Source organism: Geotrypetes seraphini, chromosome 14 (assembly GCF_902459505.1).
Source record: "Geotrypetes seraphini chromosome 14, aGeoSer1.1, whole genome shotgun sequence".
NCBI classification, from domain to species: domain Eukaryota; kingdom Metazoa; phylum Chordata; class Amphibia; order Gymnophiona; family Dermophiidae; genus Geotrypetes; species Geotrypetes seraphini.
In genome coordinates this window covers 16,667,273-16,694,895 of record NC_047097.1, presented here as the reverse complement: position 1 = coordinate 16,694,895, position 27,623 = coordinate 16,667,273, and the positions used below count along the sequence as shown (strand labels likewise).

The 27,623-nt window shown below is 43.5% G+C and overlaps 1 protein-coding gene across 1 annotated transcript in view; it reads right to left on the bottom strand.

Annotated features, from left to right (window-relative positions):
• Positions 1 to 27,623, bottom strand: part of FAM214A (family with sequence similarity 214 member A) — a 136,436-nt gene that overhangs the window by 1,817 nt on the left and 106,996 nt on the right. Inside the window, exons 9-11 of the mRNA XM_033920615.1 lie at positions 23,510 to 23,668; positions 17,190 to 17,258; positions 7,223 to 7,422 (exon numbers count right to left, since the gene is read on the bottom strand). Of these exons, the coding sequence (XP_033776506.1) occupies positions 7,223 to 7,422; positions 17,190 to 17,258; positions 23,510 to 23,668 (428 nt within the window). The remainder of the gene's footprint in view (positions 1 to 7,222; positions 7,423 to 17,189; positions 17,259 to 23,509; positions 23,669 to 27,623) is intronic.

The window sequence follows — 27,623 nt, the reverse complement described above, 5'->3', positions numbered from 1 at the left end:
TGCATACATCAAAGTCACAAAATCCAGGCCAAGGACCTGATCTGAAACCTCCGGGGACTTTTAACAATCTACCACATGTTCCATTTCAGGGTCAGAGGCAACTGCGCAAAAGCACTTCGCTGGCAATGCCGAGTCGTGTATTAGAGGCTCTAACATGGCTTTACGACCCAGATCTCTAGTTTTCTTTATCTCCTGACCCATGGAGTGACCAGAGAGGGTTAGGCCCATGGCATAAGGAACAAAGACTCTCCTCAGCTGACTCTCCAGCGCAAAACTGGCATGATATGGGGCCTAAGCCACCTGAGGAGTTCATAAAAAGAGATTAGGTTCTCACTTTGATAATATCTTTTCCAACAGATTGGAATGGCATGCTGAACTGTAGGGTTGTCCATGCCTGCTCTTGCGCATTCTGCAGATGGTGTCAATCACAGCTTTTCAGCTCCTTTTCCCTGGTTTCTACTGCTCTCTTCAGTTCAGACCAAAGCCAGTGATAGCCCTATAGGAAGAGATAGGAAAACTCCCCAAAACCAAGTGTCTGATCTGTTTAGATAGATGTAAAACAATCACTGAATAAACAGCAATGCAAGTATAATATTAACAAGCCTCCGAGAGGAAACATGTTAAACAAGAACATAATAGCCTTAACAATTATGGAGCTCAAACATTCCTCCCTCTTAAGTATATACAAAATTCTTCATAATCTCATAGTCTGACTGACAGGAAAATCTTAAATGTGAAACTGACCATGAAGCTTAAGACAGAAAGCAGGCGCATCAGATAAATCCTGGGTGGGGGGTGGTGTTCAGCATACCATTCCTATTAAGGTAAAAACCTGATCTCTTTTTCCAGTGCTATAGGAATGGTATGCTGAACTGTAGGATGGGAAAAAGAAGCCTGCTTGGACTGAGGACACAAAAGCGGCATCCTCCCATGATGCTACATCCACCCTATAGAATTTGGTGAAAGTATGAAGGGAAGACCAGGTTGCTGATCTACAAAGCTCCTCGGGTGGAATTGCCTGAGCATCTGCCCAAGAGAAGGTCACTCCCCTTGTTGAATGCGCCTTTAATGAGACAGGCATTTGTTTGCCGCAACTGATGTAGGTAGAGAATATAGCTCTTTGAATCCATCTAGAGATGGTAGCCTTGGAGGTGGGCCTGTCTTGTCCCGTCTGATTAGTTACCATGAAAAGATGGTCTGAGAAATGAAACTCATTGGTTACTTCCAGGTAATGGAATAGTACTCTTCTGACATCCAAAACCTTTAAGGCCTTGTCCTTTCTCTTGGACCCTGTGGAGTGAAATGCTAGCAGTCTAACTTCCTGGTTAATATGAAATGTCGAAATGACCTTTGACAGAAATAATAATAATAATTTTATTTCTTATATACCGCTATACCATAAGTTCAAAGCGGTTTACAACAAGATTCATGCAATGAGAGTATGCGATGATTACAAGAAACATATGTTTACAACAAGATAGATAAGTTTAGGGCGGTTTACAACAAGATACGTAAGTTCAGAGCGGTTTGCAAGAAGATACATGCAATGAGAATACAAGAAGTTTTCAATAAGCAACAAATGATTACAGCAGGATACAGGAGTACAGAGCGGTTTACAACAGGATACATGAGTTTGGGGCAGTTTACAAGAAGATGCATGCAATGAGAATAAGAGAGGTTTACAACAAAATACATGCAATGGGGGTAAGGGGGGTAATGGGAAGAGAAAGAACTTTCAGGGATACAGAATTGTCAATGGAAGAGAACTCAAATTGTGTTAAAAAGACGAGTCTTCAGTGATTTTCTGAAGTCAGCGTATGACGCGGCCTCGAGTATGGGTTTTAGGAGCCATGTGAAAGGAGGAAACAGTCTGCAAAGTCACTCTCACATCTGTGATCCAGAAAAATGGTTCTCTGCACGACAGGGTGTGCAATTCTGAGACTCTCCTGGCAGAAGTAAATGTTCCCCAAAGACTGCTTTAACCATCAGATCAATGAGGGAAGCTTCCTATAAGGGTTCATATGGGGCTCTGCTGAGTCCTGAAAGACCACATTAAGATTCCAGGATGGAAGCGGTGCTTGAATAAGAGGCTGCAGTCTCAATGCATCCTTCATGAACTGGATTATGTCTAGGTGGGCTGCTAGCACCATTAGCAAAGCTCTCTTTTCTTGGCCCCGGAAGCAGGACCCTGGAGTACTTGAACTGTAAGGGATGCCACCACCATTCCCCTGTCAAAGCCTTCCTGCAGAAACGCTTGTATGGACCAGATGGGGGCATTGCCTGGCTCTAACTTCTCTTTGCTGTATCAGCGCTGAAACATCTCCCATGCCTTAACATACACTAAAACCGTTTTGGGCTTTAAGCAGAGTAGCAATGACTACTTCTGAGTACCCTTTGTGAACTAGTGCTGCATGCTCAAGAGCCACGCTGTAAGACTAAAGCGTTCCGGATCTTCTAGGGCAATTGGCCCCTGTGAGAGCAAGTCTGGATGTACCTGGAGTCAGACTTTGCTCCTTTTGTAGGCATATGAGATTTGCATACCCTGGGTGTCTGGGCCAATCTGGTGCTACAAGAACTGCTGGTCCCATGTGATGAGATATGTGGTGGATCACCCAGCCTATCATGTAAAGCAGCTCGGTCTCTGGCAATGATTGGACCAGGCTTGTATCTTTGACTGAAGAACAAATCTGCCTTTTTGTTTTTTGCAGTTGCCAAAAGGTTGAATGTCAGGTGACCCCATCTGCCTCACAATGGCCTGGAAAGCTTGCAGAGACAATGTCCACTTTCCTGGATCCAATGTCTGCCTGCTGAGGGAAGCTGCTACAATATTGTCAACTCCGTCCAATACTTTCACCGCCTGTCGTAGGGGACAGTTCCTGGTGCCTCCCCTTCTGTTGACATAAGTCACCGCTGTGGCATTGTGTGAGAAGACTCTGACTGCCTTTCTCTCCAGCAAAGACGTCAGTCAGATCAGCACCATCCAAATTGCTCAGAGTTCCAGTCTGTTGATAGACCACTTCCGTTGAGATGGGGTCCATTGGCCTTGGACTGGGTGACCGTTGCAATGAGCCCCCAGCTAAACAAGCTGGCATCTATTGTTAGGGTGACGCAGGAATTTATCCAAAGGGGATCCCCTTTGCCAAAAACTGTTGATGAAGCCACCAGCTTGTGCTACACTGGGCTGCAGCTGTCCAGGGGAACAGAACTTGCAGGGAGTCCCTCTGAGGTGACCAGCGAAACAGCAATGCATTCTGGAGGGGTCGCGTGTGTGACCTCACCCAGGACACTACCTCTGCCATGGCTGCCATGGAAACCCAGGACTTGCAGGTAATGCCATGCAGTAGGCTCTCGCTTGGTTAACAAGTGGTTAAAATTAAATTCTGAAAAGTGGCACAAGATAGGGACAATGAAATGGGTGAGGCCTCCATATGATAGTTTGAAATTGTGGAAGGAGTGGGAAACACAATTAGATGTGTTGAAGTTTGATAGTGCAGTTGAAGCAGTGCAGAGCTGGCAATCTTCTGTTAAGTGCCTTAGACGCTGTGGCTCCAGTGCGAAACAAATTGGTTAAAGAGAAGGGGAAGATTATGAAATGGTTTACAGCGGATTGAAAAGAGCAGTGTAGGGAGCTATGGAAATGGGCGTGTAATTGGCAGAAAAAGAGAACAGATGAGGTGAAAGCCTGGTACCTGTTGCTGGCTTGCGAGTTAGTTGGTAAAATTGCTTCTTTGTAGACTGCACTAGTGCTCCAGAGGGTGGAGGAGGCTTAAATAAGCCATGTAAGGAGTCTTAGCTGTGATGGGAGGACTGAGAACCCCCCTTGCATTTTTTCGGCAGAGGAATTTAACAACTTTTTTCTTGCAAAAATTACACTAATCATTCAAACCCTCACACAGGTTGGCTTGGGGGAACAGATAGATGTCAGGGTGGTTGATGAGTGGAATGTGTGGAGTGGAGGAATCAGATGTAGCAGCATCATTAGGTTCTTGTAGACCTACACATGTTGGAAGAGGGTGTGATCCCTGAGTCAGTAAAAATATCGACGATTAAACCACCTAGTGACTCTATTCAACCTATTAATAAAATGTACTATTTACCTACTAAGAATATAGCTCAAGAAGTTGGAGTGGGGGAAAAACAGATGAGAGCCACAAATTAATTTTGATAATATATCTGCCACATTAGAACAATCCCATAGCAGATATTACTGAAAGGGAACGTTACTAGTGTCATTTGTTTTTGAACAAGATATGAATATGGTCTTAAAGACTTTATTTTATAATAATAATAATAATAATAACTTTATTTTTGTATACCGCCATACCCCGAAGAGTTCTAGGTGGTTCACATCAATTAAACAGAGTAACAGCGGTTCAAGACCAACTTGATCAGAGTTGCCAGGGGGGGAGGGGGAGGTGGTGAGGGGGGAGGTTTATTTTAAGAATTCTCATATCCCCTTTGAGGGTCAACAAATTTGGGTTTATCCAGATGTTGCAAAAACTACACAAGAACAGAGATTATTTCCATCTTTGAGACAGACGACCATTGACATAAGAGCCATTTTCCTGCTGGCATATCCATGTAAATGCCTGGTATGATACACAGGGTATAAATATGTACTTTATTCCCCTGAACAACTGAAGGACTTTTTTGAGTCAGAGCAAACAGTATGAGAGTGGCATTGGACTGAAAAAGTAATATGACTGGTTTCACATTAAGTCTTTTTGAATAGATACATGGTACTTAGTTTCCTTTTTTCTTTTTGACCAGCCCTCATTACTTGAGGTCTAATGAAGGATTAATTATATTTGTTTTGGGTGTAATTTGCCCTTTTCCTTATATATTTAAATATGATTTTTTTTCCTGCGTTTCTTGTAACAAGAGTTTTTGTCTTGTGAATAAGTTCAAAATGCTAAATAAAGAAAAAAAAAAAACAGCCAGCATTTGGGCCTCCTAGTATCAAGTTTATCAAGTTTATTAACAGAATTTGATTTATCGCTTATTGAAATCACTAAGCGATGTACATTACAATATATAGCAAGGTAAAAGAGTTTCACAAATTAACAATAAACATTTGACTAAAACAAACAGGTAATTGGGATGGAAAGATTTAAAGTATAGAGGAGTGCTCTTGGTGCTCCCTTGGTGACAGACACAGGCTGCCACCACCACTGCGTTGTCTGAGAAGACTTGAACTGCTTTGTTCTGTAAAGTGCTCCTTAACTTCTGAAGCGCCAGGTGGATGGCCCGAAGTTTCAAGCAACTGGTCGACCATTTCCTCTGGGAAAGGTACCAGCGTCCCTGAACGGGACATCCATCGCAATGTGCCCCCAGCTCTAAAGGCTGGTACCTGTCATTAGAACCACCTATGAAGAGATGCAGAGGGAAACCCCTGAGAAAGAGAATCTAACCACCAGACTGTGACGGGCTACCACTGTCCAAGGAAGCTGCTGGTGCCATGCATCCCTCTATGGCAGTAGTCTCAAACTCAAACCCTTTGTGGGGCCACATTTTGGATTTGTAGGTACTTGGAGGGTCACAGGAAAAATAGTTAATGTCTTATTTAAAAAAATGACAATTTAACAGTTAAAGGAAAGATTTATAAACTATAAAGAGTTTTACCTTATGCAAAATTGTCATTTCTTTAATAAGACATTAACTATTTTTTCTGCGGCCCTCCAAGTACCCCTATTTTTTCTGCAGTCCTCACATTTAAAGTTTAATATCTTTCCTTTCTCAAAACTGACACATTTCAATCACTATATTGAAAATAAAATCATTTTCCCTACCTTTGTTGGCTGGTGACTTTATTTTTCTGTGCTTTTAACTATGTTTCCAGGGCCTTCTTGTCCTTTGACTGTTTTTATCTCCGTCTTCACTTTCTGCCTTGCATCCATCTTTGGCATTAACTTAATATTCAATTTTTTTTCTTTCTTTTCAAAATCTACGTTTCCATCTCTTACCTTTACTTCCTATCTCTCTTTTCTTCTGTCCCTATTTCCATGGTCTTACATCTCTTTCCTTCCTTTCTCTCCCTCCCTCCTTCCTTCCTTTCCCCTGGTCTGGTATCTGTCTCCTTCCCTCCCCTCCATGCCCTGGCATCTCTTCCTCCTCCTCCATGGTCTGGTATCTCCTTTCCTTTCCCTCCCTCCCATGGACTTGGCATCTCTTGTTCCTCTCCCTTGTCTTCCTTCCCTCTCTTTCCCCAATTGGGTGCAGCAGCAACAGCAGCAGCATTTATCTTCCCCCTTCCCTCCCCCTACCTTTCCCTGTGCAGCAGCAGCATTTCCTTTCCCCCTTTCCTGTGCAGCAGAAGCATTTCTCTTCCCTTCCTTGTGGAGCAGTAGCATGTCTGGCTGGCTCCCTTGCTCAGTCGATCGTTCCATTCAAAGCTGCGAGTGGCAGCTCCTTGTGCAATCCGCGCCTGCGTCAGAAGCCTTCTCTCTGATGTCATGACGTCAGAGAGGCTCCCGACGCAGTTGTGGATAGCACGAGGAGCCGCCACCCGCAGCTTTGAACTCCACAAGGAAGGAAAGGCGGAAGAGAAATGCTGGTGTGGATGGCGCGAGGAGTTGCCGCTTGCTGCAGCTTTGACCGGAACAATCGACTGCAGCAAGGGAGCAGTTGATTATCGCATCCAGATTGTGGGCCGCAAAATAGCACTTGGAGGGCGGCATGCAGCCCGCAAGTTTGAGACCGCTGCTCAATGGGTACCATTGGGAAAGGAGTGCCTTCTGGAGCGGACACTAGTGCCCACTTTCCCTGGAGACTAAGTCAATAGTCATTGATCCCAGAACCTGCAACGACTGCCAGGTCATTGGAACGGGCTCGCTCTGAAATTCCCATCTCCGATGCAGAAGCTTTTCACTTCAGGCTTCCGGAAGGAACACTTTGTTGTCCCTTGTCTTGAACCGGACTCCCAGGTATTCCAGGCTCAGCATTAGTTCTAGGTGGCACTTCCGGAAGTTGACCACCCAGCCGAGGGGGAAGCAAATGAAGCTCCCTACAAGAGTTCTTCTGACTACGTGAGGAATAGAGTGTCCATCGTACTAGAATTTGATTTTTAGATTTACAGAAACAAAAACCTTATGCAGGTCCTTGACTGATATTCAGCTGGGGCCCACATAAGATGAGCAGGTGAATTTAGGACTACATTCCTTACAGCAGCAGTTGTACAACACGTCAATGAACTAAAAGATCATTTTGCTGGAACAATACCTACCTCAGATGGATGAGGTAGCGTAATATCCTTTCTTCAGTCTGCTGTACATTCTCCTTGTTAACATTTCCATTCACTTCTCGTTTCACAGGAACTGAGAAAGTTCTCTGTCTTAGGAATGTTTGATGATTGGCTGGCATCTTTTGCAAATTGTATATTACGACAAACATCTTTACCACAGTCTTGTTGGGATTAAATAAGGTCTGAAAAATTGAAATGAAATGTATTTTAAAAAATGCCAATTCAGCTATTCCATTTTACTATAAAATATGAATTCCTGCTTATGGATTCCAGGTTTTAGTACTCTGCAGATTAACTATCTTGCACAGTACACAGATCTCTTTAGAGAAAAATCATTACACTTAGGTCTCCCTGGCTTGTGTACAGACTGGAATTCTAAGGCACATGATAGATGTATATACCTAGGGAGGGGCTAAAAGTTTCTTCTGGAGTACCTGCAGCTCAGAGCTAGAAAGGATACACAAACCCGCTGGTGAAGATTCCAGAGTTTATTGCACAAGAACACCCATTATATAAGATTGATCCCACACTTCATGCCTCACCTTTTGTGGTTTTTTACTCCAGATATAATAGAAAGCTTTCCTTGTTAATGTATTAAAGAAATAATTTGGAAGGTCAATTTACAATGCCACAAAAGATATAACATTACATTACATTAGGGATTTTTGTTCCGCCATTACCTTGCAGTTCAAGGCGGATTACAAAAGAATTATCAAGGAAGTATTACAAAAAGATCTTACCAAAAAGAAATTTGGTCATTTTCAAAGAGAGTAAGAAATGAGTATGGTTATTTGTTTAGGGTAGTTGGCTTTAGTGAGAGGCAGTGTTTGATACTTGTGGTGTTATTTCTTTTTCAGGGATTTCTTGAAAAGTATGGTCTTTATTTCTTTTCTAAAAGTTTTGTACTCTAGGGATGCTGTCAGTAGATTGGCGATTTGGTTGTCTAGTTTGGCTGCCATCATACAGTTTTTTCCATTTGATCTCCTAAATTGGGGGGTATGAGAATGGGGTGTGAGTTTTCCTTTGTCTGGTTGAGGTGTTGTGGATGAGGCGGTTGTTCAGGTAGTTTTGACTGTCTCCGTATAAAGTCTTAAATAGTAGACAGTAGAATTTAAATTGTATTCTTGCTGGGATTGGAAGCCAGTGCGATTTGAGATATGCTTCTGTAATGTGGTCATGTTTCTTCAATGAGTAGATGAGTCTTAGTGCGTAGTTGTTTTATTATTGTTGCAGGGCAGGGGAGATAAGAGGATATTATAGTAGTCTAGTAGGCCTAGTATTAGGGACTGTACTATGAGCTGGAATTGATTTGATTTGATTTCTTATATACCGCTATACCGTGAGGTTCAAAGCGGTTTACAATGAAGATAGATTAAAGATACATTAAAATAAAATAAATAAAAATTGTGTTTTTATCGAAGAATCTCCGAACTTATCTTAAATTTCTCATGACTGAGAATGATTTTTGTATTGTTTTATTGATTTGCGGTTGCATAGTGCAGCATCTGTCGATTGTTATTCCTAGTAATTTTAGAGTGGGTTGTATGGGGTAGTTGATTGCGTTGATTTCAATGTTGGTTATGGTTGGTATTTTGTTGTTTTCGAGGAGGATGAATTTAGTTTTGTCTGGGTTCAATTTCAGTTTGTGATCTTTCATCCAGGTCGCTACTAATTTTAGTGTTTGGTGTATTGTGTCTGTCATGGAGGGTTTTGGTTGATCGAAGGGTACGAGAATGGTGATGTCATCTGCATAGCTGTATGAAGTTATGCCTTGTTTGTCCAGGTGGGAGCTGAGGGAGGCAGTATAGAGGCTGAAGAGTGTAGGAGATAGAGGGGATCCCTAGGGCAGTGTTTTTCAACCTTTTTTGGGCAAAGGCACACTTGTTTCATGAAAAAAATCACGAGGCACACCACCATTAGAAAATGTTAAAAAATTTAACTCTCTGCCTATATTGACTATATATAAAGTAATTCTCTTGAATAGGAATCAAATAAACACAAAGAAAGTATTTTATAATTACTTTATTATGAAATAAAAATTATAAAAATTATAAAATACTTTATTCAGTGCGAAACCTGGGCCTGTTTGGCTGAACACAAAGCTGATATTCTGGCTGGAATGGAAGAAAGACACACACGTAGCTCTTCGTCAACAGCTCTCAGTCTCTCTCTGTATTTGGTTTTTATAGCATACAAAAATAGACAAATATACCCTCCATCCTTTTTATTAAACCACAATAGCAGTTTTTAGCGCAGGGAGCTGCGCTGAATGCCCAGCACTGCTCTTGACGCTCATAGGCTCCCTGCGCTAAAAACCACTATTGCGGTTTAGTAAAAGGTGACCATATTGTAAAATATAGACAGCAGATATAAATTCAGAACTGTGCATGGTAAGTGAAGGGAAGTTTTCATCTCTGGGAATTTACCCAGTTAACTATTAAGTTATTTGGGCAAATTCCTTTGAAAACTGTGGTAATACTGCCTCCACTTTGCTAAATTTAAAATAAAATCATTTTTCCTACCTTGTCTGGTGATTTCTGGTTGCACTTTCTTCTTCTGACTGTGCATCTAATCTTTCTTCCCTTCTATCAGCCTGTATGCTTTCTCTCCTCCACACCTCATTCCCTCCCCCAACTTTTTCTTCCTCTCTCCCTGACCTTTCTTTCTTTTTTTCTGTTTCTCTTCTTTCCTTCTGTTTCCCTGCCTGCCCCCTTTCTTTCTTTCTCCCTGCCGTTCCCCAAGCCACTGCCACTGCCGCTGCCATCGGGGAACAGGACCCACCAATGGATAACAGGCCCCAAAGCCGACGCATGCTCTCCCTGACGTCAATTCTGCAATCGGAGAGGAAGTTCCGCCCAGCCAGGCTGGTGATTTCTGGTTGCACTTTCTTCTTCTGACTGTGCATCCAATCTTTCTTCCCTTCTATCAGCCTGTATGCTTTCTCTCCTCCACACCTCATTCCCTCCCCCAACTTTTTCTTCCTCTCTCCCTGACCTTTCTTTCTTTTTTTCTGTTTCTCTTCTTTCCTTCTGTTTCCCTGCCTGCCCCCTTTCTTTCTTTCTCCCAGCCTCCTGTCCAGCAGTAACTCTCTTCCCTTCCTCCCCTCCCAGCAGCATCTCTCCGTCTCCCTCTCCAGTAGCAGCTGTCCCTTTTTTTTCCTTGCCCAGCAGCTTCCCAGATTCCTTTCCCTCCTCCCCTCCCAGAAGCATCTCTCCTTCTTCTCCCTCTCCAGTAGCAGCTGTCCCTTTTTTTATCTTGCCCAGCAGCTTCCCAGATTCCTTTCCCTCCTCCCCTCCCAGAAGCATCTCTCCGTCTCCTTCTCCCTCTCCAGTAGCAGCTGTCCCTTTTTTTCCTAGCCCAGCAGCTTCCCAGATTCCTTTCCCTCCTCCCCTCCCAGAAGCATCTCTCCTTCTTCTCCTTATCCAGTAGCAGCTGTCCCTTTTTTTCCTTGCCCAGCAGCTTCCCAGATTCCTTTCCCTCCTCCCCTCCCAGAAGCATCTCTCCTTCTTCTCCCTCTCCAGTAGCAGCTGTCCTTTTTTTTCCTGGCCCAGCAGCTTCCCAGATTCCTTTCTCTCCTCCCCTCCCAGAAGCATCTCTCCGTCTCCTTCTCCCTCTCCAGTAGCAGCTGTCCCTTTTTTTTCCTGGCCCAGCAGCTTCCCAGATTCCTTTCCCTCCTCCCCTCCCAGAAGCATCTCTCCTTCTCCCTTTCCAGTAGCAGCTGTCCCTTTTTTCCCCTGCCCAGCAGCGTCCCAGACTTATAGTGGTTTTCTCCCCTCCCAGCAGCTCTTCTTACTTCCCAGCGCAGCGATTCACGAAGGCAGCCTCGGGTCCTTTGTTGGGTCGCGCCGCCTCTGAGGAAAGAGGAAGTTGCATCATTAGAGGCAGCCGCGACTCAGCAAAAGCCCCGAGGCTGCCTTCGTGAATCGCTGCGCTGGGAAGTAAAGGAGAGCTGCAGAGAGGGGAGAAAGCCACTGTCGGAGGCTCCCCAAGATCTCTCCGGCCCAGCGCACGCTTCCGATGCTGATCTTGCCGGTCCTGCGCGGACCGGCAGGAAGTTCAAATGAGTCAATCTTGCCGGTCCTGCGCGGACCGGCAAAAATTTCCTGCGGACCGGCGGTTGAAGAACTGTGGATTAGATCGCCAAGACAAAGTGAGTCCTGGGTGATCGACTCACTTTGCCTTGGCGAGCTACTGGCGCCCCTGCCTCGGGCCCCCTGTAAGCTCCGGGCCCGGCGGCCCTGCGGCACACCAGGCAACATCTCGCGGCACACTAGTGTGCCGCGGAACAGCGGTTGAAAAACACTGCCCTAGGGAACTCCAAAGGGGTTTGACCAAGGTTCAGATTTTTCTTTGTCTGATTTTACTCTATAGGTTCTTGATTTTAGGAATCCTTCAAACCACGAGTATACTTTATCTGTGATACCTATTGTATCTAGGATTTGTAGTAGGATGCTATGGTCCACCAGGTCGAATGCAGCGGTCAGGTCTAGTTGTATGAGCATCATTATTTTTTTCCTGTGCTGAGATGTTGTCTGGCTGTGTCTAAGAGAGATCATAGTAGTGTTTCTGTGCTTAAGTTGGTTCCTAAGCCAAATTGCATGGGATGGAATATGTTTTGGTTTTCTAGGTAATTGGTGAGGAATTTGGCAACTAGTCCTTCTATTATTTTGACATAGAGTGGAATAGACGCAATGGGTCTGTAGTTGGATGTTTGGTCTATTGGTCCTTTAGGGTCTTTGGGGGTTTGGGGTGATGATGATTTCGCTGAGGTTAGTTGGGTAGTGGCTGCTTATGAGCGTAATTTGTATCCATTTTAAAAGAAAAGCACATAATTTTGTACTGGATGTTTTTAGGAGATATGGTAGAAAGTTGTTGAGGTCACAGGATGCATGGCTGTATTTTTTGTAGTATTTGTTGAATTCGGGCGATTGAATGTTGGGGAATTGAGACCATATTCTGTCTGCTGCAGTTGAATCACAATCTGTGGGGAGAACTGAGAATTTGATAAGCGGGGTAGGGGAGTGTCATTGAGGGTAGCTCTTGCATTTGTAATTTTGTTTTGGAAGTGTTCTCCAAATAGAGTGGCTGAAGGGGGAGTGGAATTGTTAGTGGTCAGGTAAGGTTTGGTGTCAGTTAGGTTTTTTAGAATTTGGAATAGTTTTTTGGTTTCTTGGGTTTCAGTGCCTATTAGGTTGGTGTAGTGTGCTTTTCTCTTGTTCTTTAATTATGATTTGTATTGTTTGTTGATTTTTTTCCAGGCGGATTTTGTATGATCCGAGTTCGATTTTCTCCATTTTCTTTCTAGTCGTCTACATCAGTGTTTTTCAACCTTTTTACACCCGTGGACCGGCAGAAATAAAAGATTATGTGGACCGGCAAGCTACTAAGACTGAACTAAAAAAAACACATTTCCACCCTGTCTCTGCAAGCTCAGTCCCCACAAACCATCTGATCCCATCCGCACAAGCCTCAGTTATGATTTTATATTGAACGTATTTTATTAAAGTATAAAAAGAAACAATATTCTGTATAATTGTCATTTTATAAATATAAATATACAGAGCAAGGACCAACAAAACCCCTGTCTCCCCTCTACTATCAAGAAAACTGAACAAGCCAAATTATTACAGAATGCTACACAGAAATATCATGCTAACAGAATACTGCAGTCACACATGACAGGAATAGCGTTAGGGGAGTGCCCCCTGGTCAGATAGAGCCCTAAGCTAGCTGGAAGCTAAAGAAGCACTGTCTGGGCTTTGCAGTCCCCAGTTATGTTTCTAGCAGGATATATATTTCAAATCTGATATATTCTAATGACAAAATAGAAATAAAATTATTTTTTTCTACCTTTTGTTGTCTCTGGTTTCTGCTTTCATCTTCTTTTCACTCTTTTCCTTCCATCGTCTGCCCTGTCTCTTCAATCCAGCATCTGCCCGTTCCATCCACTGTCCCTCTCCCTCTTCCATATGTATCTGACTTCTTTCTATGCCCCTCTCCCCTTTCCATCCAGCCTGTGCCTCCTCTCCTTTTTACATCATTCATTCCAGCTTCACTGCTTTCTTCATTTTTATCTCTCCTACACCAGATCTAGCATCTTTATCCCTCTTTCATTTCTCTGCTGACCCCCCTTCCCAGCATCAATCTCTCTACTTTCTCATTCCTTTGTCTCTCCTCTTTCCCTCATCTGATCTCTCCATTCCACCCTGACCCCCTTCCCCTCCTGTAATCTCCCTGCCAGCTGTTTCCTTCCTTTTTTCCTTCTCCCTTCCCTCCTGCCCCTATCCGACATTAATTCTCTTCCCATCCCTTTCCCTCCTCCCCTCCCAGCAGCATCTCTCCTTCTACCTCCCTCCAGGTGCAGTAGCAGCTCTCCCTTTATCCAGCAGCTTCCCAGCCTCCAACAGTGGCTTCCAACCCTTCCAGCAGCTCTCAGTACTTGCCTGCAGCAGTGATTTATTTAGGCAGCCTTGGGTCCGTTGCCGCCTCTGAGGAAAGAGGAAGTTGCAGGTGAATCACTGCCCTGGCAAGTACGAGAGCTGCTGGGAGGGGAGACAGCCACTGTCGAAGGCTCCCCAGGATCTTGGTCCCGTGCACGCTGACCACCTCCCTCCACCTGCAGCTCTCTCCCTTCCACCTGCACCATCCCCACGGCCCTCTTCAGCAACTCGGCAGGGGCGGTAATCAAGACAGGCTGCCGACGTCGGGACCTTCCTTCTCTGAGTCCCGCCTATTTTGTTTCAACTTCCTGTTTCCGAACAGGCGAGACTCACAGAGGGAAGGCCCCAATGTCGGCAGCCTGTCTTAATCACCTGAGGCTGGGAAGAACAGTAGCCTTCCGCCAACACTACCGCAGTCGGCAGGAAATTTAACCGTTGACTCGATCTTGCCGGCCCTGCATGGACCGGCAGAAATTTTCTGCGGACCGGTGGTTGAAGAACAGTGGTCTACATTGTCTTTTGAATTATAGCAGTTCGGAGTCAAACCATTGATCTGATCTCCTGCTGGTTCTGGTTTGAAATGGGGCTAGTTCATCAAGGGTGTTGATGCATAATCTTTTCCATTGTGATATGAAGTCCTTGGAGTTGTTTTCTTGAATTGTTTCATCTATTTTAGTCCAGAATTTGGAGGGGTCGATGTGTTTGCATGATGTGTATGTTACTTTATTGAGTTTTGTTATGGTTTTTTTGTTTTTGGTCCAGTTGATGTTGAAGGTGTAAGTGTAGTGGTCTAACCAGATGGATCTGGACCATGTTCCGTTAGATGTATGAATTTCTGTTAGGGATGGTTGGTGGGTCATAAATGCTGTGATTTCAAGTTGGTGGCATTTTTCATGAGTTGTTTGTGGATTTAGCATTTAGAAGGATAAGGCTTTGAGAAATGAGAGAAAGTTGTCTACTTGTTTGGACGATTGGTCTTTTAGGTGTTGGTTTAGGTCTCCTAGGAGTAGGCTGTAGGTTGTTATTAGTAAGTTTTGGTATATGAAGTCTTCCACTTCAGTTCTTGCTATAGACCAGTTTCCCGGCGCTATGTAACAGAGCATGAAGTTTAGTGTGTCTTTTAATGTGGTGCTTGAGAGTTGGCAGGCTAATAGGGTTAGATGTTTTTTCAATTATATTAAGGGTTAGGTCTTATTTGATTAAGATTGCTAGCCCTCCGCCTCTTTTTTTCTCTCTGCAGACCACCGTTATTTTGTATCCTTGTGGGTAGACTTCAGTTATTCTGGGATCTGTGTCGGAAGTTAGCCAGTCCAGGTTTTCATGTGTTATCCAGGTTTTTATTACATTACATTACATTACATTAGGGATTTCTATTCCGCCATTACCTTTTATAAGTTCTGTTTTTGGGCCGAGCGCACTGATGTTTAAGTAGGCGCATTTGAGTGTGGTTATCTCTGTGTGATAGTTATGAGTTGTATTTGGGTATATAAGTGATTTAGGGTGCTGGCGTGGTTTAGTCTTAGTGTGTGTTGGTCTTCTTCCCCCATGCTGTGGTAACGGAATGTTGAGTGTTAGATTGTAGGTTTGAATTTCTGTCAATTGAAGTTCTCCTATTTGAGAGGAGAGTTTTGTTTATATCTGTAGCGGGTGTTGGGAGGAGGTTATTTGCTGCTGTCTTCCAGCTGGTTAAAAGGATTGTAAGTAGGAAGTGCTGGACTCATGAGGTTAGCTTCATTTTTGGTGGTTGGAGGTAGGTAATAGTTGGTGGGGGGGTCTTTGGTGATTTGTCTGCTGTTTTACAGTTAGTTTTACTTTTGGTAGTGTTGTGGGGGTGGGTCACTTCTTGGTCGCTTCGCAAAGGCGCTCGGTAAGGACGCGCGGCTTTGACAGCATGCCTAACGGCTGCGCGCTGTTAGGCGCTGAGCCTTTTATTGGCTCAGCGAAGTCACGTTGGGTGGGGGGAGGGGCGGAGTGCGCTCCCACGCTGGCAAGCCTCCTTGTCTGCTCCCAGTTCCAAAGTGGTAGGGCCAACGAAAAGAAAATTAAATTAAAAAAAGGTGTTGGGAGACTCGCTGAGCCTTCCAACTGGCTCAGCGAAGTCACATTGGGTAGGGGAAGGGGCGGAGTACGATCCCACGCCAGCAAGCCTCCCTGTCTGCTCCCGGTTCCAAATAGTTTAGGTAGAATGATCCCAACTATGAAAGATCCAAACTTTCCTATTGTTCCAATTCCATTAATAATTCCTTCAACAAGGATGGAGAGCTGAGACAAAAAAGATCAGCCTGATTTTGGATATCTGCACTCCTAGATATTTAATACCAAAATGGAAAACCTGCACTGAACTTGTAATACCATAAGGTTGTAATACCATATGGATGTAGAACTACTACATCAGCACTCTGACGTTGTGGGATCAAATCCCAGTGCTGCTCCTTGTGACCCTGGGCAAGTCACTTAATCCTCCATTGCCCCAGGTACAAAATGAGTACCTGTATATATATATATGAAAGCTGCAAGAAAGTGGTATTTGAGTCCCATTCCCTTCTTCCCCTTTTTAGGGGAAAATATTCTCAATTTAAATTTGGATAGGTTTATATTTGAGTGTAAATGATATGTACATCTATATACATATGTGAGCAATAAACAATGCAGAACTTTCACATCAGAAATTAAATCTTGTCTGTGTACATGGTCAATTTTTAGAAATTGCACATTTCCCATGTATCCATTACATCTTTAAACATGATGACATAGAGCTACAGTGGTACCTCGGTTTACGAGTGCACCGGTTTGCGAGTGTTTTGCAGGACGAGCAAAACATTTGCAAAATCGGCACCTTGGAAACCAAGCGTGGCTCGATTTACGAGCGCACCCCCCACCCACCCCCCGCGATCCGGCACCCCCTGCCACGACCTGAAGTCCCCCAGACCCACCCAAACCCGCTTCTTACTTTCAGCTCGGCCTCGGCACCGGCATGTCCTGTGCGTTGGTGCCGGTGCCCGAAGATCGGCCTCCTGTTCTGTGCTGGGCCTTGAGCATCTGTGCATGCTCAAGGACTGCGAGTTCACGTTCTCTCCGAGATCTCTGGATCGCGGCGGGAGGTGCCGGATCGCGGAGGGGAAGGTGCCAGATGGCGGGGGGGGGGGAGGGTGCCGGATCACAGGGGGAGGGCCTTCAGGGGGAGCAATGCCGGTTCTTGTGGGGGGGGGGATAGAGCAGCGCCGCTGGCCTCAGGGGAGTGGGAATGTATCAAAGCGAATTTCCATTATTTCCTATGGGGAAATTCGCTTTGATATACGAGTATTTTGTTTTACGAGCATGCTTCTGGAACAAATTATGCTTGTAAACCAAGGTACCACTGTACTAGAATAAAGCTCATTTTTCCTGACCATAATAGTCTGCACCATAAGATGTCTAGATGTCACAGTTGGTTGTTGACGATCAATTTTTTTTTTAAATTAGCTTTATGTTTCAAGAACGTATTTAATTCTACTCTACAAGATACATACCACTTGTATTGTTCCTGAAGGAGGTACTCGATAACCCCTTTTACCAAGGGACTCCAAAGTAATCACACCCTGGAAATTAAAAAATATATATATCAAAATACTCTTCAAAAATGCTAACATTTTTTACAATTTATCTATTTGTACTCAATGGGGCTCATTTTCAAAAAAAATATAGAAATCCAAAACAGGGCATAAACCGTTACTTGGATGTCTTCCTAGTCAAAACATCCAAGCAGCCATTTTCAAAACTGACTTTCTAGACATTTTTTTGGTCGTTTTGTTTTGAGTGGGAATAATCATTCAGGGCATTTGGGGCTAGAATTGTTTTGAAAATAAATAAAGGTCAAAAAGGAGCCCAAACTGAACAGATGACCACTAGAGAGATTAAGGCATGAAACTCCCCCCTCCCACCACCCATAAACAAACAGTATATCCCCACCTGTATTCCAACTTCAGATGGCCACACAGCTCAACAGATCAGAGGGGCACTCTAAGGGGTACTGCAGTGAACGTCACATGAAAAAGTCCTAGACATGTCACTATAACCTGCTTATTTTCTATGTAGAGACCTTTGAAACCCACCCAAAACTTATTGTAACTACATAAAGATGACACCTGTAGACATAAGGGCTATTGTGGTATATAGGTGGATACAGTAAGTTTTGGGTGGGTTTTGGAGGGCTCACCATACAATATAAGCAAGTTATAGTGACACATGTTACCTGGGACTTTTTAATGTGACATCCACTGCAATAGCCCCTAGAGTGCTCTTCTCCTCTGCTGTTTGTGGGGTCAATTTGCTAAGAATGCTGGCTGCTTGGACATCCCAATGGCTTGTTTATGTGCGTTTTTTGTTTGGATGACTTTGTATTAAAAAATGGCCAAAAAGATAGACACTCTAAAAGGCCAAAATGTCTGGATAGATTTTTTTTTTAAAAAAGAAAATCTTGCAGTTTTGAAAATGAACATTTTCTTTAGTGGATTTCTGGACTTCTTTCCTAAAATGTCCAAACTCAAACTTGGCATGTGCTACAGAAAATGCCCATTTCAACAGCTTTAAATTTACTTTTGCTTCTTATTTGTTTATAATTTATGTTTATTTATTTTTATGTAACTTTATGTTTGTTTATAATTCATGAAACTTTTCTTACAGAAGGGAATACAATTAATAAAATATTTTGACTGGACTATTATTTACCATGCCAGTGTTCTGTAATATCAAAATATTAATCCGCTACATTTGTACAGGCAAAACTGTACACTAAAGAAGACCGTTTCCAAGTTTATTTAAAATTTTATTAACCACCTAAACAAAATTCTAGGCGGTGTACAATTTAAAATAAAAGTATCTAAAATTAACAAAATACAGATACTCAGAAGCACTAGGGGACTACTTCCTGGAACAAATGGTGGGAGAGCCGAAATGCCACCTTGGATTTAGTCCTAAATGGCATTATGGGACCGACAAAAGAAGTAGAAGTCACGGTCCCGCTGGGGACGAGCGATCACAATATGATTAACTTTAAACTTGACATCGGGAAAGGGAAACGTACCAAAACCTTAACCACAACCTTAAACTTTAAAAAGGGAAGATACGACAGCATGAGAGCCATGGTGAAACAACGGCTCAAGAAAAAGATGGACAAAGTTAAAACGGTAGATCAGGCATGGTCTCTACTGAAAAATACTATCACAGAAGCACAAAATCTCTACATGCCGCGGATTTCCAAAGAAAGGAGATTAATGGCAAAGGAGAACCAGCATGGCTTACTAGAGAGGTGAAGGAAGCCATAAAAGAAAAGAAGGACTCCTTTAGAAAATGGAAACGCACAAAAACAACTGAAGCTTGTAACAAACACAAAGATGATCTGAAGAAATGTCACAAGGTGGTAAGGGATGCCAAAAAGGACTATGAAGAGAAAATAGCGCAAGTGGCCAAAAATTTCAAGTCCTTCTTTAGATACATAAAAGGAAAAAAACCTGCAAAAGAGGTAGTGGGACTGCTGGATGACCAGGGAAGAAAAGGGTACATCAAGGAAGACAAAACAAATTGCACACAGACTAAATTCCTTCTTTGCGTCTGTCTTTACGAAGGAGGACATCGCAACAATACCAGAAGCAGTGAAAGTGTTCAAATGGAGTAATAGAGGACAGCCTCACCACAGTAGAAGTGGACCTGGACCAGATATACTATCAGATCGACAATCTTAAAAGTGACAAATCTCCTGGACCTCATGGAATTCATCCGAGAGTCTTAAAAGAACTGAAGGTTGAAATCTGAGAGTTTTTGCAAAAACTTGCCATCCTGCCAATTAGAACTGGACAGATACCGGATGAATGGAAGATAGCGAACGTCACGCCAATTTTCAAAAAAGGATCAAGAGGAGAACCGGGCAACTACAGACCTGCGAGTCTTACGTCTGTCCCTGGAAAGATGATTAAAGATAGCATAGTCTGGCACTTGGAAACACACGACCTGATGAGAGCCAGTCAACATGGCTTCAGGAAAGGGAAATCATGTTTGACGAATTTACTTCAATTTTTTGAGACCATGAACAAACTAATTGATAGTGGAGAACCGGTGGACATAATATACTTGGACTTCCAGAAAGCATTCGACAAAGTTCCACATTAAAGACTTCTCAGGAAACTACAAAGCCATGGAATAGAGGGAGATATACTAAGATGGATAGGCAAATGGCTGGAGAACAGAAAGCAGAGAGTAGGCATAAATAGGAAGTTCTCAGATTGGGAGAAAGTGACTAGCGGTGTGCCCCAGGGTTCGGTACTTGGGCCCATCTTATTTAATATTTTCATCAATGACCTAGAAGAAGGAACATCCAGTGAGATCATCAAGTTTGCAGATGACATAAAGCTATGCCGGGCAATCAGATCGCAGAAGGATAGCGAGGAACTCCAGAGTAGAGAGTTGCGCGGGGACAGAAATCCCACCCATCCCCGTGAGGAATCCTCTCCGTCCCCACCCATCCCTATAAACTACAGAAATAGTTATTTCATTTAATTATGCTACTGAATTAAAGGCTCTGGTAGAAACCCATTTACAAATAAGCAAAAAGACTTTATTAATTTGGAAATATTAATTGGGAAGAATACATACTTTGTAAACGGGTTTCTACCAGAGCCTCTAATGTTTATAAATTTTTATCAACACAACTAATATACTACTTTATCCTAAAGCAAAAAAAAAAAAAAAAGAAATAGAATTTTTTTCCTACCTTTGTTGCCTGGTTTCTGCTTTCCTTATGTTCTCATTCAATTCCTTCCATCCACTGTCTCTCTTCTCTCTTCGTCTTCCATTTGCTCTGTTACTGTGCCTCTCCCTTTCTCCCCCCTTCCAAATTGGTTTGGCACCCATCTTCTTCCCTCCACTTTCCCCATAGTCTGGCATCTCTGTCTTCTTCCCTGACAGCGTCTTCTCCCCACTCTCTCTTCCCCATTTCCTTTCAGCGTCCTTCTCCCCCCCATCTTCCCCATGTCCTATCAGCGTCCTTCTCCCCCCCCCGTCTTCCCCATGTCCTTTCAGCGTCCTTCTCCCCCCCCGTCTTCCCCATGTCCTTTCAGCGTCCTTCGCCCCTCCCCGTCTTTCCCATGTCCTATCAGCGTCCTTCTCCCCCTCCGTCTTACCCATGTCCTTTCAGCGTCCTTCTCCACCCCTTTGTCTTCCCCAGTGCTTTCAGCGTCCTTCTCCCCCCTCAGTTTTACCTTAAGCGTCTTATCCTCTCCACTCCACCTTTCCTCGTTTTTCTCCCTCCCTGCCCCTTACCTTTGTGGCGCTTCCCCGCCTGACTGACAACAGAACCTGGTCCAACAAACCTCCCTGCCCTGTAGCCGCGAATCTAAATTACCTTCTTACAGCAGCTGGAGTATTGAAGCTGCTATAAGAAAGTAATTTAGATTCGCGGCTACAAGGCAGAGAGGTTTGTCGACCGGGCCTGTTGTCGATCGGTTGGGGGAAGCATCACAAAGGTAAGGGGACCTGGCCGGCTGTGCCCGAGGCGGACCACCCTCCCCGCCCCCCTTGGTACGCCACTGCCTTTTCCCTACCTGCCCTGTCGCAGCATACAGCCGACCGGAAGTCTTCCCGATGTTAGCGCTGACGTCGGAGGGAGGGCTTTGCTTAAGCCCTCTCTCCGACGTCAGCGCTGACATCGGGAAGACTTCCGGTCGGCTCTGTGCTGCGGCAGGGCAGATAGGGAGAAGACGAGCCTCGCGGCTGAGTACATCCAACCCCGCAGGTTATGGGCTAAGGCGGGAGACAGGTTATTGAAGCATTTGCTCTTCTTGCTGCCGGGTCCTGCCTACTTTCTGTTTCCGCGAAGGCAGGACCCGGCAGCATTTCCCCCAATAGGTCGATCGCGATCTTGGGCCGATCAGCCTTCTTCTCCCCAACGGCAGAATTGACGTCGGGGAGAGGAATGCTGGTTGGCCGAAGCAGGGAGAGCTTGGGGCGACGTCGGCTTTTGGGCCTGTTATTGGTGGCGGTTTGGGCCTGGTCCCCGATGGCAGTGGCTTGGGGGAGGGCAGGGAGAAAGAAAGAAAAAGGGCAGGCAGGGAGACAGAAGGAAAGAAGAGAAACAGAAAAAAAAGAAAGGGAGGCAGAGAGAAAGAAAGGGCAGGGAGAAAGGAAGGAAAAGTTGGGGGAGGGAATGAGGTCTGGAGGAGAGGAAGCATACAGGCTAAAAGAAGGGAAGAAAGATTGGATGCACAGTCAGAAGAAGAAAGTGCAACCAGAGACTCATGAAATCACCAGACAAGGTAGGAAAAATGATTTTATTTTTAATTTAGTGATCAAAATGTGTCTGAATTTATATCTGCTGTCTATATTTTACACTATGGCCCCCTTTTACTAAATCACAATAGTGTTTTTTAGCGCAGGGAGCCTATGAGCATCGAGAGCAGCACTGGGCATTCAGCGCAGCTCCCTGCGCTCTAAAAACTGCTATCGTGATTTAGTAAAAAGGGAGGGGGTATATTTGTCTATTTTTGTATGGTTGATACTGAGGTGACAGTCATCTGCTTTGACCTCTTTGAAAAACCATGGAATAGGAATGATAATTAACATTTTCTATGCGTACAGTGTGCGTTGTGTTTTTTTAAAATTTTATTGTTGGTAGATCATTTTGACTTGGTCATTTTAAAAGTAGCTCGCAAGCCCAAAAAGTTTGGGCACCCCTGGTCTAGAATGTCTCACCTATTGCACTAGAAAACAAATTAGTATATTCTGATTAGAAAAGAAATTATAATAAGTTCATAATCAGAGAAATATGCTATGTAATTATCCCCCTCTTTTACGAATGCATAGCGTGGGTTTTAGCACTGGCAGAGGCAGTAACTGCTCCGACGCTCATAGAATTCCTGTGAGCATCGGAGCAGTTACCACCGATGTCAGCGCTATGCATTCGTAAAAGAGGGGGGTATATCCTATATATAAATTTTAAAAGACATTTAAAAGCACATTTTTTTCAATTGGTTTTCTCAAATTAAAATAGTTAGGGACTGTGATCTGTGTTTATGTAATGATTGATTTTGTAATGGAGAATTTTTAGCTGGCTGTATAAATTATGGTTCATTGAGATTTGAGTGTTTTATTGTTTTGTCATTAGAATGGTTCTTATTGAGATGTAGTTATAATATTTATGAAGAAATTTTGTTTTTAATCTTTCCTTTTCTTGATGAATGTGATTTATGCATCGTAAACCGCTTGGATCCTTTTACGCAGTTATGCGGTATATAAAGTTTTTAATAAACATAAGCAAACAAACATATATTTGGCAATGCCATTAGTGAAGAAAACCTTTCTTAATACTAGATAATCACAGCATTGCATACATCAAACAAACTGGTTTTATAATAATTCTATTTCTTTTCATTTGGAGGGGGATTAACTTAGGCTACTGTTAAGTTGGGTTATTTTAGCACAGGGCCTGACTGCATAAACCACAACCCTTTGCTAAAATAACATTAATAACTTCTCCCTTAGTTATTTCCAATAATGCATTTTTCTTTTGAAGAATATGCTATTTATGGCACAATATAAACATATTCACCCTTAAAAATGCTTTTCCTCAGTAGCCAAGACTAACAAAAACTGTATAATGAGTAAATCAAATATGGCATAGAATCACCAAAGAACATGATTTACACAAAGTTGTAGGATAGGTTTTGTTGTATCAAATCAAACAATGACAAACTATATCATTTAAGTCAGACCTGCCCTAATTATAGCTTTACAAAGTCACTCAAATTTATTATACTTTATCTTCTGAAGAATAAAAAAAAAAAAAAAAAACCCAGCTTACCATGTAAGGCGAGGGAGCATTATCATCTGAAACACTGTAGAATGATACTTCGACTGGAAGAGTCATGTGAGTGGGACAAAAGACTCCACTTGCTCCTACCTCTGCCTCAAAACCATCCACAATGCCTAAGGGTTCTAAGCGATAATTTAAGATGGACTCCTGCAACATTTAAAAATGTAATTATAATAATATGTAATTTTACATAATATAAAATATGTGATACAATAGCAGGATGCTTCTGATTGTCTGTTGCCACTGTGCAGTGTGTGCAAGCATGCTAAATATGTACTGTCTGTCTGGATGTCAGTAAGGATTTTGTGCAGCTAGGCCCAGCTATTCTTAGTGAGATAAGACCGGGAACCTCCTCCATTAAAGACAATTTCTCCAGCTAACAAGATTAGGCCTCTTTGGCTTGGAGAGAAAACAGGGGATATGACAGATCTACAAAATTATGACAAGTGGAAGTAGGGAACAGTTATTTATGCCTTCAAACTGTAAAAGAACTATGAGACACTTCACAAAACTAACAAGTAGCAGATGTAAAACAAACTGGAGAAAAAGGATGTGGTCAAGGTATCTAACACAGGTTTAAAAATGGTTTAGAAAAATTATTGGAATAGAAATCTATAAAATATTAAGCCAAATAGACCACAAGATATAATGCTCATCATTGGAGGAATCTGCAAGTTGCTTCATAGTGATATGAACTGGCCACTAGCATGAAGCCAATTCACTAGAGGTAGAATTGGTGTGACTAGCATAGTATTTCTTAGGTTTTTCTCTCTTGCACAGAAGATAAACTGTCAGGGGATTAGTGCCCTAAGGATTAGTGCCCTAAGTGGAGAGAAAAAGGAAAATGAGGGAGGTGAGCACAATCCATCGGTCTTAAGTAGGATGGATGATAAATAATGTTTTTTTATCTTGCATATAAAAATTTTTCTACTTTCACAATCACTCTTGAAGATCTGAATTTACTCACTGAGTCTTTCTAACAGCAGATGGAGAAAGAGATACAGTACTCCCCCGAAATTCATGGGGGTTCTGTTCCAGGAACCCCCACGAATTGCCTGTCAAAAGGCAGGGTAGGCAGGAGAGGGCAGCTGAAGAGGCAGGAGAGGACAGTTGGAGCGTCTGCAGGTGAAGAAAAATCACTAGCGGTCTGCTCTGACTGCCTCTTCCTGTAGTAAAGTTGGGCTACACCAATCAGGAGCTGCTTTAATATACAGCTCCTGATCGGTGTAGCTGTAGCCCGACTTTACTACAGGAAGAGGCGGTCGGAGCAGATTGCGAATGAGCGAGTCCATGATTCGCAAATTCACGGGGGAACACTGTACTAGAACATAAGAACATAAGAATTGCCACTGCTGAGTCAGACCAGTGGTCCATCATGCCCAGCAGTCACTGATAAAAGGGCTGGTGCAGCCTGGAACCCTCCAGCATTTTTTCCTCCTACAGATAATGCAGGTTGGACTGGTGCAGCAAGTTTCCTTGATAAGGAAAGATTATGTTCTTACCTCGGTAATCTTCTTTCTAGCAGTCACACATTATTCCTGAACCTTCAGGTAGTCAACTCCTTCTTGCGAGACTTCTTGTAGAGAGCCTCATTAAAATTATTTTGCTCTGCCTCCCATTTCTCTGGGCTGTCCTCCAAATCCTCAGTTTGTACCAGTACAGATGGCAGCTCTGAAAAAGAAATAGAAAAGGGAGGGATACAGGGACACTCCGCGAGAAATATGTCTGTTCTGCTCATATCATTAACATATAACAGATGTAACAAAAAACTTAATAATTTACAACACATAACAATGTGAAAATGAACAAATCACTAACCTGAGCGTAACCAGAACGTACACAGGTAAGGCTAGTCTCAGTTAGTTAGTCTTTGACCTAAGGGCCGCTGCATGAGTGGACTGCCGGGCACAATGGACCAGTGGTCTGACCCAGCAGTGGCAATTCTTATGTTCTTAACCTGCATATCTAGTGCTAGGATCAGGGCACTGCAGTTGATATTAAACGCAGCAGCTTAATTGGTGACCAGAAGCATTATCTACACATAATTCCAGTATTGCAACAGCATTGGCAGTGAAATATAGGATTCAACATAAAGTTTTGTCTATAGTCCATCAAACACTGTATGCCCCTGCACCATGGTATTTCAAGCAGTCCTTGAAAATTTATTGTCCTGGTAGGAAGTTGTGATCAGAACATGCAATGTTGATCTCTCAGGAAAAGATGGTGAAGATGTGATATGCCCATATGAGGATGTTGTAGAATGGTTTACCTGGCCTTTTACGGCTACGTGCAAATAGATAGTCTTTAAAAAAAAATGCTTAAAACTCAAGGATTTGTAACTGCTTTCCTACTACCTAATTAGTTAGATGGGAGAAAGAGATAATGGTTACTGCGCATGGGCAGACTAGATGGGCCATTTGGCCTTTATCTGCCATCATGTTTCTAGGTATTCAGTAAATTGGGTAGGAAGTGCAGGAGCCGTGTTTTTGTGTATTGTTTTAATATTATGTATGTTCTTTGTAAACCACCTAGGTTTAGGCGGTGTATAAATTTTAAAAATAAATACCCCCGGGGTGGGAAACAAGATGGCGACTAGAGTGGACGTGTGTGTCTAAGCTCCCACTCTATAGGCTAAATTTTACCTTAAAAAAACTTGTATTTAACATACCGTTTTGATGCCTAAAAGGAGGGGACGGCAGAGGAATATCCCTCTCCCTCTGTCCGTGACTTTGACACCCCGTTAGACTGCAATTACAGCATTTGCAGTCCCGACGGCATTGGGCTTATCGGCAGCTGAGCCCCAGGAGCAGCCCAGCATGGACGGCGAGATCTCGCTGAGCCCTTCGGGACCTGACCCTCCTCCCCCTCTGAGAGAAGCAATGGAACATGGCCTTCGTGTGGAGGGATCTCGGGAGCAGCCTAGAGAGGAGGAAATATCATTGCTGGTGACTCCGGAGAGGATTGCAGAGGGAGGAGGTGCACTGCAGTCGAGTGGTGGTGAGTTTGGGGGAAGTGAAACTCGGGAAGAACGGGATCCCGGGCTACCTCAGCTCAAGCCGCTCGAGAAACTGACAGTGGTTACACTGGATTCACTATGGGGATCTATTGAAAATCTTCAAAAAGTATGCACGGGATTCATATCTCTTATGGCTGATGTTTCAACTAAAGTTAAAAAATTAGAAATAGACTATCAAGATCAAATGAAACAAGTGGGGGACATTGAAAAATCTATAATTGAATTTAAATCTGTAAATAAGTAGCAAGCAATGGATAAACTATTTCTTCTTCGTAAAATTGAAAATCTGGAAAATCAAAATCGGAGTTTAAATTTAAGGATTTTTAATTTTCCTATGTCTAAATTTAAAACTCCTAGAGAGATTTTCAAGGACTTTTTAGTTTCCATATTGAAATTTACAGAAGTGAATATACCACCTTTGCAGAAGATTTATTATTTAAAAAGGACAATAGAGAATGACACGGTAGTTGTTACCCGCGGCTAGCTGCGAGTAACCCGCCGAAACGGGGAAAGAAAAATAGTAGTTGCTGCGGGGACAGGGACAAGGCCATTCACCGCCCCGTGGAGCGGTGAATGGTCTTGTCTCCGCAGTGAGGCATCAAGGATCGCGCAGTCCAGCAGCCCCCACCCGCCCGATCGTAGCGTTTAGCCAGCTCCCTCCCTCCACCTCACCTTATATGCTGTTTGCCAGCTTTCTTTTTCCTGAGCCGCATGCGTTCAAAAAGGCGCGGCTGCGCGAGTTGATCAATCTTCTCCTCTGACGCAACCGGAAACAGGAAGTTGCAGGAGAGGAGAAGATTGATAAAGTAGTATATTAGTTGTGTTGATAAAAATTTATAAACAAAGCCCTGCCAGCTGAACATCTCTTTCTATAGTTCAGCAGCCAGAACTTTGATTTATAAGAAAGGAATAAGCTAAATATTGCAGTACTAAGGCTTATATGGATGCTGCGGGGACGGTGACGGGCGGTGAATGGGATGGCAGTGATGGTGACGGGGCGGTGAAGGGGATGGCGGTGACGGGGCGGTGAAGGGGATGGCGGTGACGGGACGGTGGGCCGGGGCCGTGACGGGGACAGATTTTTTC